Source organism: Tachypleus tridentatus, chromosome 1 (assembly GCF_004210375.1).
Source record: "Tachypleus tridentatus isolate NWPU-2018 chromosome 1, ASM421037v1, whole genome shotgun sequence".
Classification (NCBI taxonomy): Eukaryota; Metazoa; Arthropoda; class Merostomata; order Xiphosura; family Limulidae; genus Tachypleus; species Tachypleus tridentatus.
In genome coordinates, this window is record NC_134825.1 from 78,503,319 (window position 1) to 78,530,254 (window position 26,936).

Here is a 26,936-nt window from a genome sequence, read left to right on the forward strand (position 1 = left end):
CAATCGGGTAATGGCGTCGTAATCAGCTGATCTATGCGAACCTAGCGACACCAAGCGGATTCCCCTGGAACCAACTGGAGCCGCGCAATTCAAACAGTCCGCGTATTTTTTGAACAGCCCTCGTAGAAAACTGGGACACCTTCTGTTCCGATCTAAATCATAAAACTGATCCTAAACAATTCTGGACACATTTGAAAAGATTTACAAACACAGGAACAACAAACACAGTATATCCACCACTGGAACTGGATGGAGAAACAGCATACACTAACACAGAAAAAGCCGAGATATTTAAAAAACACCTAGAAAACACGTTCAAAACACATCATGAACCAGACATGAACAGATACTTTTATAATACAGTCACAAACTTTATTGACCAAAACAGAAGCATTTTTTACACCTAAATTTCCAGTCAACACTAGTACACACCAAGAAAAAACAAAAGACTGGAGCACTCATCAACTGGTAAAACATATCACTGTTACAGAAGTAGTAACTGCTATTAAAAACACAAAAAACAAAGCTCCTGGAGAAGATGGTATTCAAGCTATCCTCCTAAAACAAGGCACTCAGAGATTATATGAACACCTAACAGCGTTATTTAATCTCTCACTATCAGCTGGATATATCCCCGTTTCTTGGAAGGAAGCAATAGTATTAATGTTCCAGAAAGAAGGAAAGCCAGCGAATAAACCAAACAACTACCGCCCGATTAGCTTAACCAGTTGTATTGGCAAAGTATTAGAGAGGATAATTAGTAATCGTCTGTCAGTTTACTTAGAAGAAAATTCAAAATTACCAGAAATTCAAAACGGATTTCGAAAAAACCGCCAAACTACAGACCACCTGATTCGACTTACAGAATCAATTACCGACAGCTTCAACAAAAAAGAATGCACTGTAGCTTGCTTTCTCGACATTGAGAAAGCATTTGACACAGTGTGGCATAACGGCTTACGACATAGATTGCTTGAAATGGCATTACCCCAGGAAACTATTCGCTGGCTGTCCAACTTCCTGGATAACAGAATGTGTAAAGTAAATGTAAATGGGGCCCACTCAGGGTCCTTTTCACCCGAAGCAGGAGTCCCGCAGGAGGGGTTGTTAGCCCTATGTTATTTATCATGTACGTGAGTAATATGCCTCTGTCGGACCTAAATTTAGGTTATGTATCACAGTTCGCTGACGATGTAGCAGTCTGGAAAAGTGCCCCCACTCCGTCAATAGCAGCAACGAACCTACAACCAGTCCTAAATAACATCGAAGAATACTGCCAGAAATACAGAATCAAAATTAATTTTCCAAAAACCCAAGTCATAGTATTCAGCAGACTGAATAAGCTGAAAAAGATCCACCAAAACTCTATATGAATGGATCACTTTTACTGACTGCTACTTCTACTAAATTTCTAGGTCTAACCTATGACTCAAAATTAACGTGGCTACCACATATTAAAATGTACTGATACGAATCTGGAAAAGAGCAAACTATGCAAGAAGTCTTTCAGGTAAAATCCAAGGAACATCACCAGACAACATACTTAAAATCTACAAAACGTACATTAGACCAACAATAGAATATGCATCACCTGCCTGGATTAACATAGCACCCACACATGTACAGAAACTTCAACGTATACAAAATTCTGTACTAACTTCAGCATACAAAGTACCACGTAGCACCTCAACCACATTCATGCACAAGTATGCAAACATAGATACAATAGCTGAAAGACTCTTGCATAATTCTCTAAAATATTTCAATAAGAATTGGCACAAAATGACTTAATGTGTGATCTCGACAGATATCACGTACATGATGTAAATGGTCCTAAATACCTCTCCCCTTTAACATATATTTAAGAAATGTAACACAAGCTGGCCACTATGCACTAGACACTTAGTCCTTGTTTCTTTTTCTTTTTATAATTATTATTTTCTTTTTTAATCAGTATTATTATTATTTTTTTTTCTTCTCTTTTTGAATTATTATTCAAGTATTGAATAATAATAATTATTATTACTTTCTTCTCTGTGTGAGTGTTTGTGTTACTACAAGTAGTAGTAGCATTCTCTCAATCGAGAAAAGGAGAAAAAATACAAAAAAAATATATATATATATGAAAATACAAAAAAAAAATAAATAAAAAAAAAACACAAAAAAAAAAACTTCTTGTTCGTCCATGCATGGACTGAGCCCTGAAATGGACCTGAGTATGATGTTATACTTTTACTCTGGCCCAAAGCTTTAAAAAAAAAAAAAAAAAAACCCTAAAGACAGACGCTATAATTGTTCGGGAGGGAGGAAGAGGTCAAATGTACCTGACCCTCCTGGGTATTTAACAACATCAATACCCAAATACCCACACAGTCAAACTTGGAACAGCCCTCGTATATTTAGTTTACACATAAGTCCTAAGCCTGTTTCTTTTTCGATGAAGTTTTTTGGGGTTAGTAAAGAATTGATAATTTGTTTAAGACTCGTGAGTTACACTTTTAGAAGAAAATATATCTTCACAGTAGAACTCTTGCTAGAATATTACCATGATATCTTGTTATTTTTCTTTACTGCCAGTTCACTGTAAAACATTAAATGTCTGTGTCATTTTTTTTGTTTTTAACAAGGTATTACTTTATACTGACTACACTTGATTTACGGTGTCATTTAAAGCTCTGCTGCCAGCAGTTGCACCATTAAAATGTCTTAAAACTTTAAATAGGGTGTTATTATTTTTTATAGTTCGTAACAATAATACCTTGTCCGGCTTAGGTCTCATTAGTGCAGTTAAAGTATCACATAACGTGAGAATAATAGAAGTAATAACTGAATTTAAACTAAGCCTGAAATATTGGATTCAGAAAATATGTTTTAACTAAATCAGTAATGCTAAACTCAACTGTAATAATCAAAATAAAGTCTTATTAAATCATGCCCAATTAATTGATTAAAATATATTTTAATATACAATAATAGACTAAAATATCAAATAACTATCTTTAATGATCCAATAAATTTAGCCAGTAGTTCAATGGACACCGTAAGTTACATTCACAAAGTATCAGTACTGTTACATGTGTTTATTTTGGGGTCATTGCCGATAAGCGAATGAATTATGGTTTAATAACTGAACTGAATTACTTATGAGTATTTTGTGTCGTGATTTCTGTGGGAAAGCGGTGAGTTTTCGAAGTTACGATGCTGAAATTCCGAGTTCGAATTTCCGCAGTGGACACAACAGATAGCCCAACGTGATTATGTTCTAAAACAAGCAAACAATTATTTTATGACAAGTGGTAGCCATGGTGTAAGAAGTGGAATTATAAACAAAATCGGTACCACGTTTTTAAACATTTATAAAGAAATAAAAGTGTTATATAACTGGGAAAGTTACGCTTTGAACGGTTTCTTGTATATATCAGTTAATATTTAAGGTAAATTTCAATGCACGTGCTCACGTCATTACTGGTATGACTGACATGGACTGATTTATAGTTATTTATTTTCCTTAACAATGACAAAACGTTTCTAACTGGATAAAGAAATATAATCTGTCATAGCCAGAACTAGCGTTTTGGATTTTTCTCTTATCCACGTCTTGATACTTGTTTGCTATCTTGTTTTGTCCACTGGAATAGAAAAAAGTTAACAGATTTTTTCCGATTGAATAGCTACATACAGCCGCTTTAAAATCCAAGCATGAAAGTTTGGTAGACTGCCAGTTCAGCAAAGCTGAAGATTACAGTCATCACAAAGGTAGAGTCAGCTCAAAGTTTACTTTCCATTGAAAGTATATAGAAACAGTTTCCTTTTATATCAACGAAGGACATGGCAGTAGACGTAAATATTGTTTTTACTATTGCTTAAGATGAGTTTTGATCAAGAAATATTTACGACTATTTCACTGCAGCTTTTGCAGAGGTGAACAAAACACAGAGAACCAATTGTGTAGCTTTGTGTTTAACTTCAAACAAAACAAAAAATCAAAAGCTCCCCAGTAGCACATCGATATGTCTGCAGTCTCACACCACTAGAATCCGGGTTTCGATACCTGTGGTGGGCAGAGCACAGATAGCCAATTGTGTTGCTTTGTACTTAATCTCAAAAACAAGCAAAAGTCAGAAAAGTTTGTGGAGAAAGAAATGTCAATATATTGTTTAGTGTAGTCTCAAATGTGTTTTATCACTTAAAGCGATGACTAGATCCGATACAGATTTTTTTTCACTGATATTTGTTTAATTCTTTTGTATATTTCTTCAAAACATTGAAAAAAAATAGAAAATTGATATTTGGAGATAGTTTATATTACTCTTTGTTTGATCCAACATTATTCCACCACGTATACAATAATTTATTATACAATTAGTGTGGTATTCTTATTAGCCAAACTCCGAGGGTCGCGGGTTTGAATCCCGGTTGCACCAAACATGCTCGCCCTCCTAGCCGTGGGGGAGTTATAATGTTACGCTCAATCCCACTATTCGTTGGTAAAAGAGTAGCCTAAGAGTTGGCGGTGGGTGGTGATGACTAGCTGCCTTCTCTCTAGTCTTACACTGCTAAATTAGGGAGAGCTAGCGCAGATAGTCCTCGAGTTGCTTTGCGCGAAATTCAAAAACAAACAAACAAATATTAGCCAAACTTATATGTATAAATTTGGAACTTTTTCTATTCCTCATTGAAATATTCGGTGTGGTACAGATCTATTCAGGTATAAAATTGAACCACAACTGATCAACACATGGAAGTAAATAGCACTGGGAACACTTTGTGACTTACTTCGTTCTTTATAGCGGTAATATAGCTGTTAAATAAATGCTAAGTAAGTGATCTTATTGAATGTTCTAATAATAGAGCTTTTAACTTGGCGAGTTAACATTAGAAATCTTTAATTTGTTTCATACATGGTAACATTTCAAAAATTTCTTCTTCCAAAAGACGTGAATGTTTTGTAGGCGTGATTTGTTCTATCAAACAGCTGAAAAGTCGATTCCTAGTTACTGATTTATAATAAAAAAAAAAGACATGGAAACAACGCAAAAAGTATTTCAGTCTGTACTCCATGTGGAATATTTTCTAAAAATTATAAGAACATATGATGTTCCAGAGAGCAACAACCTACCAGACATCATTAAATTACAACATCATCAAAGGTATAGTTTCATGTCGATACTGCCTCATTCAGATTGCATATTATTGTTGTTAATGATTAATTTAAAATCTTATATATTTTTCCCTGAGTTTCAAGTTAAATGTTGGAATAAAACAGTTCTAAAGCCAATAAAATGACATCAATCACATTCAGGCAAGAAAACATATTAAACATTGAAGATAAAGTTACAATGATACATAATGCTACCAAACTTGTATATATCTATATACACACATAGGTAAGGAATAAGAAGTAAAAATATCCCTTCATACTCTAGAATTAAATAAAAGTTTATAAGATTTAGTTTAACTTCAATTTGTCATCAACTTTTTCAGTGTCATTACTGTCTTATTAAAGTACTATTTTGGAATAAAGAGCCACTCAGTGGTCATTAGTGGTTACCAATGATCTCCCATGGTTCAAACATATTATTTTTTCATTCGCTTTTTTTTACGATTGATATTTTTTAATTTTTTTTTTACCAGGATTGAAAAGCCACCCGAATGAAAGTGTTGACGTATTTGTATCTCATGGTGTTTAAATAATATTTTGGGTTAGTCTTAAATTCAAAACAAAAATTTTTTAACAAATTTCAGTTAATAATTTTAAACCTGTGTATAAACCACAAAAGAAAATCTAAAGACGTTACTTTTCAAATTCTTAATTTTTTTTCTCTCAAAATGCAAATAGTTATATAGGGTTTAAATGTTTTTTTCTCCCATATTATGCGCTGTGTCATTGAAAATATACAGGTAAAATATATTTGCGGTATACGAGTGGTATACCGGCATGGTCAGGTGGTTATGGCACTTGACTTGTAATCTGAGGGTCACGGGTTTGAATCATGCCACATCAAACATGCTCGCTCTTTCAGGCGTGGGGGAGTTATAATGTGACGGTCAATCCCACTATTTGTTGGTAAAAGAGTAGCCTAAGAGTTGGCGGTGAGTAGTGATGAGTGGTTGCCTTCTCTTCAGTCTTACACTTCTAAATTAACTTTTCAACTTTCCCTCACGGTTCTTGTTTACTCTCGGTCTCGTAGACGTATTTAGTCTTAGGTGGAATTTACCACCCACTTAGGGCTGCATTTTCAAGCAACCCGACTCCAGAGAGGTGACGCCCATCAACGGCAGCGGCATCTATGGGCCTTGCGCCCGCTCTGGGGTATAGCCCTAGTAAGGGGAACTTGCAGATATGCCTCGTGTAGCTTTGCGCGAAATTAAAACAAACAAACGAGTCACATAAACTATTAAACTACGCGAAAACTATACTTTTTCACGTTTAATATTTGTTTCTAATTCGTTTTTGTAAAGATCCGTATACCAAATAATTGTGTTTTTTATTATATAGAATTACGTGAGGATTACAAAAATAGTTTAATGCCTGCCTATTTCCTCAATGTTGTTTTAAAAATAGTTTTGTATATAACTTTGTGTAGAAAATAAAACAGGTTATATACTGTTAAACTAAAACATTCGTTTCGCTGATATGTGGTTACTACGTAATGTTTTACATTATATTTGTCTCTGATTAAATATACACTACCAACTAAAAGATGAGGACTCGTAACATTATTTTGAGATAGGTTTTACTCCAAATACTTATTTACTTACATATAAGTTTAGAGAAAAAGCAGAAACTTCATAAATATACATTGGTGTTTGCAAATAATGATAACATAATCTCCTGTGAAGAAAGTAAGCTTGCTAGTGTTTTGTTTAGTAATCTGGTTATCATTTACAAAACAGATACGCCGTAAAAAAAATGGAAATCACGTCGAAAGCCACTGTGAAAAAAAAACACGAAAAGAACGATGATCATATTGTATTTAGTTATTCATTTTCCAAACTTCATTATTCTGAGTGCTTTCTTACTCGTTAGAGGGCGTTGTACCTGATCAAACTGTGTCAACTGGAATGTATAAAGCCTCTTCATCTAATGGTAGAGGTGTCGGTGGGCTACTGTATAGCCTGGTTATCACCGATTCACCACGAATCACAGTCTCAGCTGGAATCGTGTCTTGAGAGATTATAAAATCTGATTTTAGTAACATAGTTGATGCTCCGTTAGTAAATGTAGTCACTGCCACTTCCTGACACTTTTTATTGTGATCTCCTGATGCCATCTGATAAGAAGCCGTGAGTGTACCAGAACTGTTCTTCAAGTGACAAAACACCTCGTTTTCTTTGTCAGAGAGCTCTTGTTGATTTTCTTTTAAAATACCCTTAGATTTCCCTTTTCCTTTCTTGAATTTGGGTATTATTGTTTGTTTACGTCGACGACAAATCATCAGTATAGCTAAGAAAGCAATAATCACCAATCCTGTAGAAATCGGCAATGAAATTAGCAAGACGTTAGATCTTTCACTCCATTTTCCGTTTTGTTCTGCGTTTCTGATGTCGTACATTTTTAATTCTAGTAACAGTAAGTAAAAAAGACAATATTATCATTTAATCTCAAACTTTAAGATAATTTATAATAATTCATTTCAACTCATGAAAGTTGGATTTTGTTTAATAAGAGATAAAATAAAATACATCTGAATGAAATATGTACATGACAGAAATTGACTCATTTGCTGCCTTTCACTGTCAAGGGCATTTTCATTAATTCTTCACGTTCATTATTATATAATTTATATATAACAGCTCAAGGCTTATACACCTGGCATGGCTAGATGGTTATGGTATTTGAGAGTCGTGGGTTTGATTCCCCGTCACACCAAACATGCACGTTCTTTCTGCCATGGAAGTGATATAAGTGATGGTCAAACCCGCTATTCGTTGGTAAAAATTGGCTACAAGACAGTTAATGTATTCCATGTGAACACTAGTTAAAGTCTTTGAATGTATAGCTTTGGTTGGTGAATCTTAATTGATTAATTTTGTACATTTACTAAGCAATGTATCTTTAATATAGTACAAACCTTCTTCTGTTGATTAATACTTATTTCCTGATTATTTATAATGAATATGTGTTAAGTGAGTTATTTAACTAGGTAATTACTTTATCTAGTTAAAGAAAAAAAACAATTAAGTTAGCCCTACTCACTTGGAATGACATTAAGGAAAGCGGATCTGTAGCTGTAACCAAGGGTATTGGTCCCTAAACAAACATACTGTCCTGCATCTGATTCTTGAGCTTCGGAAATCTGTAGTTTGTGTAGAAATAGTCCATTCGGCTTATGGAAAACTTCTGATGAGTTGAGAATCCGGAAACTGCTTCCGTCTACTTTGACAACGTTGCCGATTTTAGCGTCCGACTGAGCTACTTTTTTAAGCCACTTGAAAACAAAAAGTTAGTAAATCAAGATAATTTAGCATTTCGAACATAACCATACTATAACCATCGTCTTATGAAATAACTTTAACTTTTACTGCAGTTTAAATGTAAAGTTAATAATTTCGATAAACAAACCTGAATGTGTGGGGTCGTTGAACTCCGTACTCGACATTGAAATATAGCTGTTTTTCCATGTTCGACTGTTGTATTTATTGGATATGTTTTTGGCATTTCTATCTTTTTTATTTTGGGACCTGAAATATGCATAAAAATCAAGCAGTCTTGCATAATTAGTAAACTTTAATTTTCTAGACACTTTATGTTTGATATGCAAAAATAAACTTGAATTTAAATAAGACTAAATATTTTTAGCCTATATAGAAAATTAACCAAGAATGTTTTAACTAATTGTAAATATTTTAATTATACTGTATAAACAATTATGAAATACACTTATTGATATAATGTTTATTTTAAATGGCAGTTGATTAGCAGCTGAATGATGAAAATTTCCCAAAAATGTAATTTTTACAAGTGTGGTATTTTTAGGTTATTTCCAAAAAGAGATATGCTTTATAACAGGAAGTTCAACTCGGATCATTACAGAGTAATCAAAGAAACAGTGTGCTTATTTATGTAAAACGCAGGACAGACACCTTCTAAGTCAGTCAATCAGAAGGTTTTACTTTCTTTGAAATTTCTTCCTACAAACTGGATCACGTCATAAATCTTGTATAACTCTGTAAATCTTATGTTCGTAGTTAATGAGAAATGTTAATTTACCTATAACGACTAGCATTAACCTTGTAACTGGTTGATCTCATTCAGTATATTGAATGCCATAATATTTACATATCGTCTAGATAATCAGTGAAAAACAATGCTGTCATTTATCTCATTGCACAACATGCACTGTTATAGCAATATTCAAGTGGATGGAGAGGGTATTATCTTCAGAGAACAACAGTGAAAAACTAAGGTGACTAAACTGAAAGAACTGTTTCGTGAACCATGTGTTATGTTAAAAAATGCAGATTAAAACAAAGTGAAAGATTTTGAGAATTGATATATCAAAATAAGAAGGTAGAAAATGCATGGTATGTCTGTATACCATAGTTTTCACTCTCACCTCTGCTTCAGTTTTGACCCCAAGCCAACAATCAAATTTAAAATCAATTAACTTTACATTGCGATACGGTCAAGAAGCATGCTAACTTTCTTTTGTTTCCATGAAAAATTACGTGTAACATGAGTGGCACAATCCTCAAACAAAGATTTCATTAATGTACAAAATATTTTATTAATCATTTAATATGTAATATAAAACAGAAAAATATCCTAGAAAACACTTAGTAAGTTAATCGATTAATACAAAAGCGAAATTTTCAGCATTTACCATATTAGTCCAAAAAAGGCGATCTTTATTAATTAATAATTATGCTGTAAAATTCATAGTTGCCTTATAATCGCTGCTGACCACATGACCCATCTCTGTCGGCTCCTATGAATGTCCAGATATCGTTCATTTATGCATGCGAGCAAACTGTTTGCTCAAAATCATCAATAATTCTTACAACTAATCCTCCTGCAGGCTATTAAGTTATAATATTGATTTTGCGGACCTAAAAAGTGCGTTATGACACTCAATTTTTTTCCTAATGGTTTCTGGAGGTGGTATTATATTCAAAAACGTCTTATAATCAGACTAATACATTGATAAAATGAAATAAATACACATAAAACCTTTTATCAATGAGTATAATATAATATGTATTGAAATAAGAGATTACTAATAAGAACAATAAACATGTTTTAACAAATTAACAATGCTAATACATTAAAATACATTTTGACAATTAATAGAAAAATACTATGAAAGACTCTTAAGCAATAACAAAAACCGCTGTTTAGTATTGAATTGCATAATACAAAAAGAAAATAATCTTTAACAAAGAATGCGAGCACATACAATACACATGAGCGAAATATCATTTAACACAGAAAATTACAAACCAAGAAATAATTCTTCAATAATGATCACTTACCCCATTTCAGAGGGGTTAGTATAACACAATACACAGAACAATAAATTAAAACTATCTAATGATGAAACATGCAAAATAAAGCTTCTTACATAAATCAAAAGGTAGTCCATTAAAATACACCAATAACTTTTTATTATAAATCATTAATATAACTCAAACTGTTTAATATAATCAACATAACTCAAGCACGTTAAAGGAAGATAATTTCACTCGAACAGAAAGAAGCAAAGCACAGTCATAATAATGATGCATATATATAAGACAGAACCGTTTCTTAAAATATTCATTTGTGTGTGTGTGTGTATTTAGTGAAAATTAAATAAAAAAGAGTAAATTATAATACATATTTCATAGCTTATATCAGAAAGTGGTTATCTAAATTCTTGATGAATAAATTTCTGAGTACACAATTGCCAAAAAACTTTTGATTTTGATAAACCACGTGTTTCACATGAGACTTTTACTTCTTTGGTTGGGTGTTGGTTGGCTATTAGCTGGGCTGCTTTGGCCAATGTATTTAGCTAAACTGGCGTCTCTTCACATTAGTCTTCTATCATACTTGTGACCTATCACTGAGAATATATTTAGTAAGATGAATGAATAACCATTGGCTAATTGAAGAACATATAGCCTGAAGCATCACAATTTTAACTTTATTGAGTAAAGTTTGAATGCAAATGCAAGGCTTTATGAAGTTCAGATGAGAGGGCTGCTTTACATACACCATTGCATATTGTCACGTGTTCTAGTAGCTTATAAATAATGCACATAGCTCTTAGGTACAATAATTCAGCAACCTTCTTAGGTTGTTTTCTGAAACTATCTCAGTAGGGATATGCCATATAAAAGCAATGAGACTTAATTCGTTTTTTTTTTTTAAATTTTAGGCAATACAAAATAAATAATAACTTGGAAAATTCAGCTGAACTAAATCTTTTCAGTTAAAACTCAGAGGAAATGCAGCACCCTCAGAGCATACAAAATTAGCATTTATTCCAGGTATATTGGGAAAAAAGCTAGCGAGGATCAGCTCTGCAGAGTTCCCACCCTCAGCTAGATTAAAACAGTTATTCTCTCCAATGAATGGAGGATATTTTGCGTCAGAAAATTAACTTGTTGACTTGGAAAGCAAAAGTCTTTGTTATATAATTTTTCAGTCACATGACCATCCTAGTTTAGACAGTAAGTGAAATGGCAATCAAAAATATAATGCTTACATAAAACCATGAACTATCACCTGTTGTCTCTGAAAGTAAGAATTACAAAGCCTTTTCAACTGGAATTTTGAACTTCTAGCTACCACTATTTAGTTGTGCAAACTGTTCAGGTACTAGAAGGTATTATACTTATTTAAATCTAGCTGCTGATTAAAATCAGGTAGTGGTGGTTAAATAATGTAATGCATACATCATATCTTACTGTACTATTCGAAAGTAAGGAACATTTTTTACTTTTAGTTACTGGTTATGTTATTCAGCAAGTATCCTCGCTGGTGGTGATTGATCATTCCTATTGATATTTATTGGTGAGTTAGCAATGACAGTTCAAACAAATATTAGATCCATCTTTTTCTCTTAACTCTATCATTTCTTCCTCTGGCTCATCGTGGATAATCAGATGAGTATTTTAAGATCTTTCTTCTTCAGCAAATAAGATGGTATAACTTGAGTTAAGGTATCGTCCTTATTCTCCTCTGACTCTGCATCCTCAAACTCAGACTCTTCATCATGCAAGTGTACAAGAGGCTTGCCTGTAATGTATGGATACAGGCTCTTGCATTATACACATACTTTTGAAGATCTTGCACCTATTGTAACTCGTATATTGATGGACGAATCTGCTGGAGTATGAATCATAGATTGGTCCAGCTAAATCCAACTGCTTCTATACAATATCCACGATGGTTTGTTCATTTTTTCCCATTTTGTCATACCCAATTTTTCTTTATTCCAGTGATTTTTCATAGTTGTTGCCAAGCAAACATATGCACACAGACTATTATAGACTATTACTCCACATATTCCTATTGACATTTTGGTATGTATGTTTTTGAGGAGGGACATATATCATACCAACAAAGAATAGTATTTCTCGCCGAAACATAAGCATTATTTGGTGAACGGACTATAGACCTCTATTCATTTTCTCTATATGCAAGTGCTTATATTATTCACTTTGTCCAGTGTTAATAAACTTGGCAAGCATATGTTTGGTAGTTTAGGTCACTCATTCTTCTAATTCATCTGACTGTGTTGATAAGTACATGTCTTTATTACACCTAACACGTTTTGTAGCTCAGAAAACATTGGATGTTGAAACTGGTTCTCCCAACCACGTGGATATCTTTCAGTGTTTCAGACCGTTTTGAAGTAGTCAATGGTAATGACTCTTGGAGTGGACTAGCACATAATTTCTTAGAGTTTACCCTGCCTCAGCCAGTTCTGTCTTTGGGTGGCACATACCATAGAATATTCACACAAGCACTAAACATCTCAACTCAGATATGATCAGAAGAGCCACTGATTTTAACATAACAATGTATTACATTAGTGCACTTAGGCTTTCAAGTGTGCAAAATGTAAAATGTTTCTGTCTTAAAACTCTGGTGACTACAAGCTGCAGCACAGCCAACGAATCATGGCCTTGTGGTTTGCTGTTATTGTAGAGGACACCTTTCTGCACCTAAAGCTGCCTATAGGTTATGTGCATCCGTACTACATTTTATATTTGTGTCAGAGGGACTTTACTTTGCTGCTTGCCAAGGAGTACTCACGCTAAATCTTGGTATTTTGGTTTACTCTTTCTAGAGTTTTTAAAATACTGACACGGCGATCATAGGTTATCCAGTGGCAAGCAGACTTTCGATTACTATCTCATTCTAATAAAATATGTTCGAAGTATTTGCTGAAAACATACTGTCAGCATATGAGTTACTGCAGTTGTTTTATCTTGCGCTCCTCTGTTTCCCTTGTTGTTCTGTTTCTAAAAGTGTATGGCGACAATTACCCTGTCTTAGCAGACTTTGAAGATTGAAAAGTTCTACATTTTTTCCAAAATTACATAAAAAGGGTTATAGTCGTTACTTATCTAACATGACGGAATAGAACATCTCAAGTAACTAAAAGAAATATAGTTCTTCTAATCCTACTTATACTCACTCAAAGTTGAACCTTCAAGTTTCAAGTTTTGGTTGGTTCGTTTGAGCACAGTATTTTTTTTCTTTCCCTCGTCTGCCTCTGTAAATTCCAAACAATGATTAATTCATAGACAGAATGTTTATATACGTTGGACGCTTAATGTCAAATAGAGATCATGGTGTTTAGACTAGAAAAAGCATGTTTGTAATACTGTACTATTGTTGTTGTCGAACACATCGATTTTATTTTGCCATCTGGTGAGTATATGTGTCTGAAAGTGTAGAAGTTATGCAGTATTTATAGTAACATCTTTCACTTAAAAATAAAGCTTGAACTATCAAAGTTTGAAAAAGATCCTTTTTTGTCATTTTCTGATTAATCATAACTTTCTAGTCTAATAATCTGATAATTAGGAAATATGTTTTCACATTATGGTAATTTACGGAATTCTACTCCTTCTCAATTACAGTTTTAATTTGACGTTTATGATCTGAAACCTTCTTTCATACCAAAACATTTTCTATTAGAAATAAAACATAACTACATACTTTAAAACACTGTGTTAGAAAAACATGTCTATACTTTAGTAAACAACACACATTCAGTTACAAAAATACCGCAAAGTGTGGAAAATCTGAAACCATAATATTTGACATGCTTACAGGTTATGTTTTACTATGTAGTTTTCATAGTATTATGGAACCCTATATATAAGGAAGTTTCACATAGTAAATGAGATTATAGTTAATAAAACTCGTCTGATGATTAATCGTCAAGGTAATTTTCAGAAGCCTGATGTTATATTACGAAACACAGGCTTGTGATGAACGTGAAAAAAAAAATGTAGTCTCTAACGACATCTCGTTAGTAAGGAAAATTGTAAGAACTCACTAAAAAGAGTTTCCGATAAAGGATCATCAAGGAGAAATGTGATAAAGAAAGATGTGTACAGGAAAACCGGACGTGTGTGATGTAGAACGAAGAGCTGGTGAGCCAAAAATAGACCTTTTAAACACAGAGGTAAAATAGTAACTTGTAACACATATCTGAAAGTTCTGTCTTACATACGTTAATGTACACCATAATAACCTATTGAATCTAAACCCTGCAGATATGAAAAAATAAACTGTAACTGTATACTACATATAAAATGTTAATTTTTTGAAAATGTATAAAAAAACTGTTTGGTTGTTTTCTGAGCAAAATCACATGACTTCTGTGTCCGTTGCGAGGAATCGAACCCCGAATTTTAGTGTTTTAAGACCGTATACTTACTGCTGTCCCACAGGCAAATAAATTTAATAAAATATGCCCTTTTCCCTCCAAAGAAGCTTTCTTTCAAAACTTGTTTTTAATAATTATGCCTTTGTAATTGTTTTACTATTTTTGGTTTGATAACATCACGTCTTTCCTAGTAAAGATGAAATTCCATAAAAGTAAAACAGTTTTCGTTCATTCATTTGAACATGAGTTTTAGAAGTTTACGTTTTTGTCAAGCTTTAATATCACTGGAGACTAGGGTGGCCTCGCGTTTAATGTGCAGGAATGCAGATTAGAAAGTTAAAAGGCTTGAAACATATCGTTGAACACATTTCGCTCTTTCAGCTACAGTTCATTCAATTATCAGTAAGAGTAATTATGTAGACAACAGGGGTTTTTAACTGGTTCTCGTTCTTCTAACCAAAGCTTTAATTTACATATTTCCATTTATAAACCTTAGAACTCCTGATTTGGTCGCTTAGTTCAATGGCCACATAAGATTCCATTCTAGTTTTAATTACGAAGTCCTAAACTCCTAATCTGACAGTAATCGGTTGATAATACAGTATACATTTACGTAAATTATTGACTGAAACGTAAACCAGAAATGCCCAGTTTAGAAATGAAGTTATATTGAAGATAAGAGAGTTCATAGAGAATCAAAAAGTACAAATGACAACGCTTGTTTTAACAATATTCGTGGTTTGCTTTGATAAATAATTATATACAAAATTTTTAAAAACGACATCTACAGCGCTTCAAATGTTAGGTTTAAGCATCAATTTGCTTAGTTCTTACCATATACGGAAAGAAATATAGAAGTCTCCACGCTGCCGAACCCGTTAACAGCTTTACAGAGGTAGTGTCCAGTGTCCTGCGGGATGGTGTACTTAATTTTTAGAGTACCACTTCTGGACAACCTGAAACGGCCTTTTTCTATAACATCTATAGGGTGTTTATCTTTAGACCATTCGAAGAACAGAAAGTCTTTTACATCATTCACAAAACAGTGGAGGTGGGCCTTGGATCCGGATTTCACTCGAAGTTTCTTAGGATTAGAGTCACTCAGCAAGGTGGGAGGACCTGGATATATATATATGTATTTGCATTTATAAGACACTCCTTAGAAGTATTCTGAAAATATTAGATAGATGATTAAAATAGCACAATACTATTTTTCCAAATACACACAATATATTATATACATATGTACTAGTAGCTCGTAGTTAGTGTCTGTTTATTTATAGTTAGTGTTAAATGACGTTTCTCCTAGCATCTCTTTTTTCTTTTATCTTTTACTCACTGCGTGTCTATTAAAAACAAAGAAAATTTTAGCTTTACGTCAATAACTTAGAACTGTTTGAACTCAGACCTCAAATTTTTTGTTCTGATTGGTTCATTTAGCCCTTGAGATCAAATTACTTCGACGACTCAAATATTTCTGTATCATACCATCAGATTCCACAAATATGTTCCTTTGATAGTTTATAAAGTTTGATATAAAATTGAAAATAAAATACTTGGCAATTAAAGGTCTTTCTATAACATTGTTCAAAGTAGATAAATAACTTTCAAATTACTGTATCACATAACGAAGCTCTAGCAAAACTATAAGTGCTGTTTTTATGCTAATTTGACTCAAGTCTTCTAAAAGAAAACATTCGTTAAGCAGAAACTTCTTATCAGCGTGTGATGCGAACAAAATGAATTTTGGACAATTTATCAAATAGAAATTATTTTCTGTAAAACATTATACATTTCAGGCTAGATTACTAATATAAAGAGCATATGTCATAATCATATTTTTACATGTGTAAACTGTTCTGCTCATGTTAGTTAATGTGGTTTGTAATGCTGAATTAAAATGATCTAAAAACACTGATCACATTTGTGACAACTATAAGTTATGCAAAAACTGAACGTTAAATGCAGGATTTATTGAAGATACTTTAGGCGAAGTTCTGGATTTCAAACGTGTAGTATGTATATTTATACGTGTGCTCCTTATCAGCCAACGCTTTCATTTTGTGATTTCCTGTTTCAATGAATTAGGCGCTCATTTAGTTATGTCCCGGATACTTTATGTGGCATAACTTAAAATGTGATTACATTAAAGGTGTTTATGTACGTTGCACGCTTATCGTGCGTTAAAAATATACTTAATGTGGTGAAATGTATTTAAATCTACACGTTTTTCTATGTTGCGGAATTAGATACACTGGTTCATACATTTAAAACAGAGAAAAACAACTTAGAGCAGATTTAGATACTATAGTCTTATTATAATTTGCGATTGAATAGATACTTAAATATTAACATATATAGGATTTGTGTAAACAAAACCCGGCGACGATAGCATAATTGTGATGGTAATAAAGATATATATTAGTTATAGTGATGTCGAGAAAACCCATTTGTAGAGAAAATATATATGTAAAAAGGGCTCGTTTGGGTTGAGAAAATTTTTTACGTAGAGGAGCGAACAAGTTTGTTTTGTTTGTTTTTTTTAATTTTGCGCAAAGCTACTCGAGGGCTATCTGCGCTAGCCGTCCCTAATTTAGCAGTGTAAGACTAGAGGGAAGGCAGCTGCTAGTCATCACCACCCACCGTCAACTCTTGGGCTACTCTTTTACCAACGAATAGTGGGATTGACCGTTACATTATAACGCCCCCACGGCTGGGAGGGCGAGCATGTTTGGCGCGACGGGGACGCGAACCCGCAACCCTATATATATTAGTAATAGTTTTATTAATAGACTGTTGTAAGATGCCTATCTCTTGTTGAAAGGAATTCCTGCAAAAGTAAGGTTTTACAGAGAATAAATTATTTGTTCTATCTCATAGTTTGCTGTTATTTCTTGAAAATACGCGGGAAATGCTGCGTTTCTTCAACTTTTCTCAAATTCTTAGAATTCGCTATAACACTTAGCTTTAAATTTACATATTTTAGGATAAGTTCATTGTAGTATTACACTTGACAACAAAAACTGAACATTAGCGACAGGTATCTACTCGAACCTTTAAGAAGCGTATCTAACGGAAGTATTCGTACAACTAAATGTAATCCAGGCTTGAGAGTTTCCATATATTTGAAGCATGGCTTCTGGATTATTCATTTTAAAATCATCATTGCACATTAACAGAGCCCATAAAGCATTCTGAGATAAGAAACAGGGCTTTATTGTGAAATACATGTACTTTACTCTTATATAATAAAACTTATAAGTACACGTGTACTACAAACTAAGTGTCTTTTGTATAAATCTGATATTAAAAAATGTATTCACAACTTAGAATAAAATCACTATGTAACATAAATTTTGTTCCTGAATAGTATGTGTTATTTCTTGATTGCTTATGTTGTAAAAGTACAGAAAATGGCCATTATTCCCTTCAAACTTTGCTTTTGTGACTTGGATAATGAAATTTAGAAATTAACCTATTTTCTATGTAAAAACGGACAAATTTGCACATTTTCATTTACATAAGGTCTGAATAAAACAACATATGAATCAAGATTTACATGTATTTTTACTAAAGTTATATAAAAATGAATAAAACTGTTTAAAGTGAGAAGTTTTTCGAGATTTGCGACTGTAATGTAAATCACTCTCACGTATCAGCCTCCAGATATAGTATTCCATCATGCTTTCGTTATACGCTCCTTGGTAGCGGCGTTCAAAGTCCAGTATATTTTCGTGGAAGCGCTCGTCTTGCTACTCTGAGTATGCTCCCATGTTCTCCTTGAATTTATCTAGATGAGAGTCAAAGATATGGACTTTCAGGGACATCCTGCAGCTCATTTTACCGTATTTCTTCACCAGAGCCTCAACCAGTTCCACATAATATTCGGCCTTTTGATTGCTCAAGAAGCCCCGAACCACTGCGACAAAGCTGCCCCAAGCTTTTTTTTCTTCCTACTCAGCTTGTTGGGGAATTCTGTGCACTCCAAGATCTTCTTTATTTGTGGTCCAACAAAGACACCAGCTTTGACTTTTGCCTCAGACAGCTTAGGGAAGCAGTCTCGAAGGTACTTGAAGGCTGCAGACTCCTTATCAAGAGCTTTGGCATATTTTTTCATGAGACCTAATTTTATGTGCAATGTTGGAAACAACACCTTCTTGAGGTCCACTACTGGCTCACACTTGACATTGTGCCTCCCTACAGAGAACTTAGTCCGTTGTGACCAGTGCTTCCTGTTGTAGTGCGCTGCTGTGTCCCTGTTTCCCCAAAGGCAAATATAACATGGAAACTTGGTAAAACCTCCTTGGAGACCATCAGGAATGCCACCATTTTGAAGTCTCCGATAATCTCCCAGCCTACACTCTTGGAAATTCAAAAATAAATTTAAAAAAGTATTTAAATTTTAAAAGGAATAAAATTTGTATAATATAAAATTTTACTATTTAAGCGAGCAAAAATTGTCCGTCTTACCTTCTAGAGATTTTTTGCAGTGCTCGCATGTAAAATGAGGTGCTCAGGGTTTGTCTTGATTCCCGACAGGCATGCCGAAATATGCCTTGTAGGCTTCACAGATTTTAGCAGATGCTGTCACAGAGTATTTTTTCGCTCTTGTGTTAATAAATTGGCCACATACATAGCAGAATGCATCTGGAGAATGCTTGCAGCTTCTTGATGCCACCTCTGATAAAATCAGATCGGTCTATGTGTTCACTTAGACAGCTGGAAATAAACTGAAGTGGTGAGTGGTGAGCCTATGTATATATATTACTATAGAAACCTCTAGAAAATTCTGGAAGGTTCTTAAAAATGCTCACAACTTTTACAACATTCTAGAAAATCAGATCGGTCTATGTGTTCACCTAGACAGCTAGAAATAAACTGAAGTGGTGAGTGGTGAGCCTATGTATATATATTACTATAGAAACCTCTAGAAAATTCTGGAAGGTTCTTAAAAATTCTCACAACTTTTACAACATTCTAGAAAATTATTGTAAGTTTAAGAAAATTCTCTATCAACTACGCGGCACTGAATGTACCTGGAATGTTCTGGAAAATGGGTAAATTTAAAAACTTCATTACCCAGGTAACAAAAGCAAAGCTAGAAAAGAACAAGATAGGTCTTTTCTATTTACTTTAGGTATAAGCATTTGGGAAATAACACTTTCTGCTCAGGAAAACGAGAAAATAAAAATATTGTTACATAGTGTAATAATAATTATTACTATTAGAAAATACTACAGTATCAATAACTTCTCTATTCTGCCACAAACCATATATACAGGGTGAGCCAAAAGTAGGTGGACAGTAAAAAAACATTTATTTAGAGATCACGTATACGTACAACTATATGTAATAAGACAATTATATTAATGAAAATAAAATGTTATTTATTAACGCAAATGCTCAAATTGTTTTCCTTCTTAATTTACACAGCTTTGAAATCTACCTCTTACGCTTCGACAACCATTTTTGCACAAGTCACTCTGGGCATTAATTTCTTGAAATGCATCTCTTATGTAATTTTTTAAATCACCGACACTTCTTGGTTTTTGACTATAAACTTTTTCCTTGAGTACTCCCCAAAAGAAAAAATCCATAGGGGTCAAGTCCGGTGAACGTGCCGGCCAATCGATTGGACCTCTTTGACCAATCCATTTCAATGGAAATGTTTCATCAAGATACTCACGAACTCCTTTGGAATAATGTGGAGGGCCCCATCTTGTTGAAAATAAAAGTCATTAAATTAATAAAAGTAAATTAGGTTGTTGCTGTAACTGTCTTACACTTTCTCCTTACGGTTTCAGTATGACGGTGACTCGAACCCGGATTACGAGTCGAGTATCTTAACCATCTGTCCATGCTGGGCCAAATATATATCCTCAATGTTTACCATTAACAATACAATCGTAGAACGCTTTTGATATCATTGCTATTCGCAGATAGAACTTATTTTAAATACTTTTAACCTATACTCCAAATACAAAATATGGTCTAGTTACCTACAAATATTTTTGGTATCTTTCGTCATTATATATTATAAACTTGAACCATTTTGTTTACCTGCAGATGACCCAGGAAGGTCGAAACGTTGTTCTCTGCTTAGCATTAGAAACGTTAATGCCCATACCAGCCGTTCTGAGATACATTTTTATTTCAAGTGGGTCTCTCGTCATCAAAAATTACTTCGCTACGGCGATTATACGATAAGTGTAAGTCTTTTGTGTTTCTTTGTGTACTGTGTTATCTGTATAAACTCCATTATCATTGTTAACCGTATTCGCTCGTGCGATCCTAACGAAACTAAGAAACTTAAACCAAAGAATGATCAATAGAAATGACATTTATTTCATCCAACAGTACAGAAAGGAAAAAAATAATTCCTAATTTTGTGAAGATAAAACTATCGAAGAATTTTAACCAGTGTACAAACATTATCTATAATTTACAGAAAATAAAACTACTAAAAGCCATGTTAAACTCGAAATATAAAGAACTAAATGAACTGCAGAAACAAACAAACTTGAACCACCTTTAGCTGTTCAAAAGTAAAGTTTTAAAAATAGAGCGTTTCCCAATCGCACCAAACATGCTTGCTCTTTCAGCCGTGGGGGCGTTATAATGTGATAGTCAATCCCACTATTCGTTGGTAATAAAGTAGCCCAAGAGTTGGCGGTAGGTGATGATGACTAGCTGCCTTCCCTCTAGTCTTACACTGCTAAATTAGGGACGGCTAGCACAGATAGCCCTCGAGTAGCTTTGTACGAAATTCAAAACAAACAAAAGAGGACACATGAAAATGCAACTTTTTTGTAAAACACTTCTAAGATTATAGGAAGAAAATACGTCTACAACTCTTTATGATGTTATTTAGCTTATTCTTTGAAAAACGAATACAACTGTGTCTTTTTGTTTAAAATTTCAATACTGCTTCAAACAATGAATTCTTTATGACTGTATTTCATTGTCCTTAATAATATATGGAATGTTTTTACAAAGGTGTTTTCATATTAACTGTACATGCAATATAGTAAACGATTATCTGGTTAAGGTAAATAGTGTCGGCTTCTAAAAATAGGCAAGCAACTCAATTTGATATTTATTTTTTGTTTTTTTTGTGGGGGTTTGTTTGTCTGTTTTTGAATTTCGCGCAAAGCTACACGAGGGCTATCTGCACTAGCCGTCCCTAATTTAGCAGTGAAAGGCTAGAGGGAAGGCAATTAGTTATCACTACCCACCGCCAGCTCTTGGGCTACTCTTTTACCAGCGGATAATGGGATTGAACGTCACATTATAACGCCCTCACGACTGAAAGGGTGAGCATGTTTGGTGTGACGTGGATTTGAACCTGCGACCCTCAGATTACGAGTCGAACACCTTAACCACCTGGCCATGCCGGGCCTGCAGGGGGAATTCTCAGGAAGGTTCAGATGCCAAGCGAGATATTGTATTTTGTAAAAGCGAAAACGAAATAATTTATTGGCTCTCTTTGGATTTTTAGTTTTACAGTTCTCACTGTAAAAGAGAAACACTGTGTTTAACGTGAGGCTCTTTTAATCTTCCATCGTCAGTAAAGTGGTAAGTCTGCTGATTTACAACGCTAAAATCAGGGGTTCAATTCACCTTGGTGGGCTCAGCAGATAGCTCAATGTGACTTTACTATAAGAAAACACATAAACACACACTTTTAATCTTTTTGGAAATGTAATTTCTCTGGTACTTACATTCCTAGATGAAGCCTGTCAACTGTGTCAACTTCAGTGTGTGATACATGCAGTATGAACTCATTGTCATTGCTATTCATGTATTGTTCTTTGGAGCTTAATAAGTATTATAATTCAATAACGAAGATCTAAGTCCTACATTTGTATGTGTTTGTGTATATGCTAAAAAACGCTAAGGGTCTTAATTATATCTAGTTACAAAACACAAAGTCCTTCCTCGTATTATACAGCAAAGCCTGGCATGGCCAAGCGTGTTAAATCGTGGGACTCGTAATCTGAGGGTCGCGGGTTCGCATCTCCGTCGCGCCAAACATGCTCGCCCTTTCAGCCGTGGGGGCGTTATAATGTGACGGTCAATCCCACTATTCGTTGGTAAAAGAGTAGCCCAAGAGTTGGCGGTGGGTGGTGATGACTGACTGCCTTCCCTCTAATCTTACACTGCTAAATTAGGGATAGCTAGTATAGATGGTTCTCGTGTAGATTTGTGCGAAATTCAAAAACAAACTTATTTTCATCTTTCGAAGCTCTACTCAAAGAAGTGGTTAAGTCTAACAACGCAAAATGCATTTTTTTTTTTTCATATTTATTGCCCTTATGATTTTGGCCAGCAGTGTATTTCAGAAAGATTCGAAAACTATTTATATAATGAATATTTTATAAATATGTACCCACCAGAGGGATATCACTCGGATATATAAAATATACTGATAGCCTAGCGGCTACGAAACTGAAGCTTTTATTTCACACACAAATAAAATTTAGCTTCCAATATGTCTAAGTACTTTTCCTAATTTATGAAAGCTGAAATTACATACCGACTAAAATGTAAATGTGAAAGATAACCTGATAATAATATTTTTTTCAATTGTGTATGACAAAATTCATACACAATTCAAAATTGTCATTTTGAGTCAAGGTTCTGTCAAAAGGATAATAATAATTCATAGGTCACGGATACTCAGTTTATTATCCATGGTATAGTTTGTTTGTTTTGAATTTCGCACAAAGCTACTCGAGGGCTATCTGTGCTAGCCGTCCTTAATTTAGCAGTGTAAGACTAGAGGGAAAGCAGCTAGTCATCACCACCCACCGCCAACTCTTGGGCTATTCTTTTACCAACGAATAGTAGGATTGACCGTCACATTATAACGCCCTCACGGCTGAAAGGGCGAGCATGTTTGGCGCGACGGGGATGCGAACCCGCGACTCTCAGATTACGAGTCGCACGCCTTAACACGCTTGGCCATGCCGGGCCGTTATCCGTGGTAAACATCGAAGTTTCTTGCATGTTATTGGTTACACAGAGAAGACGAAATGTATGAATTTACGTCTGCTTGTTATGCTTTGACTGAAGCCGTACAAAAACATATAATTTTGTAGGGATCGATTGTTATGTGTATGCTCATTTTTAACTGTAGAAGTAAAAATATGTTTTCCATTAATTTTTTTTTCTTTTGTTTGCTAATATTCTTTAAAAAATCGGGTCACTTTGATAAATCATATGTTTATTATTCACATAATGAAAACATGCATTACACTGCAACTTTTGTGAGATTACAACTTGATTGATATATCATTAAACTTCTGCCAGTCGCATCAGACGATAACGAATAAATTCGAATTATTATCCCCTACATCAAAGTATGTTTCCATGCATACAAAATATATAAATTACCCAATCAAGTACCTATCTAGAAAAATATCAGAAGAAAGAGAACAAAAGCAAGGACGTTTTACAAGCTAAAACTGTATTTTTTAAACCATTGTTCGAGAAAATTTTACCTTTCTAAAGGCTGCGTATAGTAGCCTATCTTAATAGGATATCTGTGAAAAGTTTTCTTGTTATATTACAATGCTTAAGTTTTATATGTATCTACACCGTATATTATTTGCCTTCGTCCAGTCTGAATAGGGTATTCATGAACCGTAAAATATTAATCTCAAAACACCTCGAGGGATGCCAATTGCTCAATACATTGATTATGATTTTTACCTATCAAAAGTTTGAAACATTTTCATATTATTGTAACGTGGTAATAGTGTATATTTATTAGTTCCTTAATAAAGTGAGGCTGACAAAATCGGTTGTCCATTTTTATGTATTAAAATGCAACATATGTATCGTAATGAAATTATTATTGCTAAATGTGTTATCTTGAAAGTTAAAAAAATAATGAACGAGGGCTATAATAAATATACTTATTATTAAAATAAACTAGTCTTATGTATGAAATTCATGTTGGATCTTATTTCTACGTTATGAACCACTTTACACAATGCATGTCAGAGCCAACATTTTGTGGAATAGTTTCAAAATCATATGGAGGTCTTTATGGATTCTATCGATAATTCTGTAGATAGGATGTTACAGCCTCATTATATGTATTTTTCTTTGCTACTAACTCATACCTTCTTCCGATTTTATTGGTAAGTGGATAGAAACGTGCATCTAGTGTTACGTTAAGCGTGCCATTTTTCACGTGTTTATATCGTCTTTCTTTGAAGGCATAATTACTTTCCACCTTATTAATTAAAGATAATTACGTTTCCTTTAAATGACGTGAACCTTGTTAAAGAAGTGAAGTCTTTCAGAAAGACATTTTGTAATTGTTAAAGGCCTTACTTAGTGCCTCTCTGTGACTGTTAGACAGAAGTTTGTGTGCTGACTGACATAAAAACACACATCCTGAACACTCTAAAGAGAACAGTCTGTGAAATACATCTCATAAGAAAGTTGTTTTTTTATTTTAAGCTTGTATTGTATAATAATATATACGGATTTAGAAGAAAATGTTATAAGCTTTATTAACTAGCTCACGGGTGGACTTTTATTGTTGTAAAATGGTTTAAAAGACAGTTTTATTTGGATAAACAAATCAGAAATGTATTCTTATTCAGAAGGTGTTGTGGCAGAACAATAAACCACACATTTTGAAAATGTTAATTTGAAATGAAGAACTGCTTATAAATGCTTCAATGGTAAAAAAAAAAAAAAATGCCAACATGAGATTGGTGGTCACTTTCTAATAAAGTTTTCCTTTCAAAGCTACCCCTCTTTCCCCAGTGGCACAGTGCTATGTCTGCAGACTTACAACGCTAGAAACCAGTGTAGTTTTGTGCTTAATTCCAAACACTCATCCAAAACTACCGAAGTGAAAACTTCCAGCAAAGGTTAATAAGTATTTCGTAAATGAAGCGTTTATTTTGTAGTGAAAGCTGCCTTTAAGAATATGGTTCGAATTACAAAAAAATGTTAATTCATTTATATCTGTTTTAGAAAATGTGTTGATACCGATAAAACAAAAGTTACAAGTTTATTTAGGCGACTCATTTCCCTGCTAATTAATTTAATTTTCTTTCTTTGTTCGTGTAATTTTTGTTATGAAATATAAACTTTGTAACCTTAATATATCGTAAAACCAATTCTGTTTGTGATATTTATTATAAAAGTGCCTTTTCTGTTTAAGGTGTATCACTTATTTCGGAAGAATAGGAAATTCGACGTTTCGCTTCTAACTTAAAAACTGCATCTTATCCACTTTGGGAAATATTACGTTTCAGAGAAAATCGTGAAAGAAGAGTATGATAAGAGATCCAGTTACCACTTATTGTTATAAAAAACGAATAAGTCAGAAGTTACCTGAGACACTTTCTTATTATCTGAAACTTGTAAGTGATTTATCTGGTATTGGAGCCAACGATGATGCTATAAAGATACCGTATCCAATGTCATTGCACGTCTCGCAGGATTTTCAAATATCACATAATTTCAACTTTATCGTTTTCGCACAACAACACTGACACTACATGAATAATAAATCAGATCTATGTAGCATTTTTTGTAACATGAAGTACATACTTTTTTAGTTTTAGTTATACAAAAGAATAAAAAAGGAAAACATATAAAAGCGCTTTGTATTTAATTTTCTTCTTTACAAAAGCGGTGTAAAAAAATACAAGAATCTACGAATCGGCTAAAGAATATTACATTCTTAATTTATAGGTTGAAGTAAAGAGAAAACAATATCCCACTTATGTCTTATTAAAAGAAATTGAATTTAAGTTTCTCTTTCTCAGGAATGTAAAATTACCTTAAGTTATCAAGTACTTATTAAAAAGAGTTAAATCGTTTATAACATATTCATGAACAAAAGTTATTATTTTATATCGTAATCAAAGAAAGTTGGAAACTACAAGAATTTAGTAGTGAGTAAAAAAATATTATAAAATATGAGCAAAGTGTTTCACGGATAGTAAAAAGATGAATTTACAGAAGGAGACTGTAGGAGTATGTGATATTATATTCAGCGCAAAAAACATATAAAAACATATACATGTGTGATATTACCACACATGAAAGAGTAAAGACGTTTATTGT

At 33.6% G+C, this 26,936-nt stretch overlaps 1 protein-coding gene and 1 long non-coding RNA gene across 2 annotated transcripts in view; one reads left to right on the forward strand and one right to left on the reverse strand.

Moving 5' to 3' along the window:
• Nucleotides 1-6,757: 6,757 nt before the first annotated feature.
• The window catches only part of LOC143253058 (fibroblast growth factor receptor-like 1), a 39,211-nt gene continuing 19,032 nt past the window's right edge, over nt 6,758-26,936 (reverse strand). The window contains exons 3-7 of the mRNA XM_076506220.1: nt 15,672-15,956; nt 13,635-13,712; nt 8,567-8,685; nt 8,201-8,432; nt 6,758-7,564 (exon numbers count right to left, since the gene is read on the reverse strand). Coding sequence (XP_076362335.1) covers nt 7,047-7,564; nt 8,201-8,432; nt 8,567-8,685; nt 13,635-13,712; nt 15,672-15,956 — 1,232 coding nt within the window. The 3' untranslated portion in view covers nt 6,758-7,046. The remainder of the gene's footprint in view (nt 7,565-8,200; nt 8,433-8,566; nt 8,686-13,634; nt 13,713-15,671; nt 15,957-26,936) is intronic.
• Nucleotides 7,456-26,851, forward strand: LOC143253061 (uncharacterized). The gene is made up of 3 exons (XR_013029358.1): nt 7,456-7,573; nt 20,904-21,046; nt 26,026-26,851. It is a non-coding gene; the product is annotated as an uncharacterized LOC143253061 (long non-coding RNA).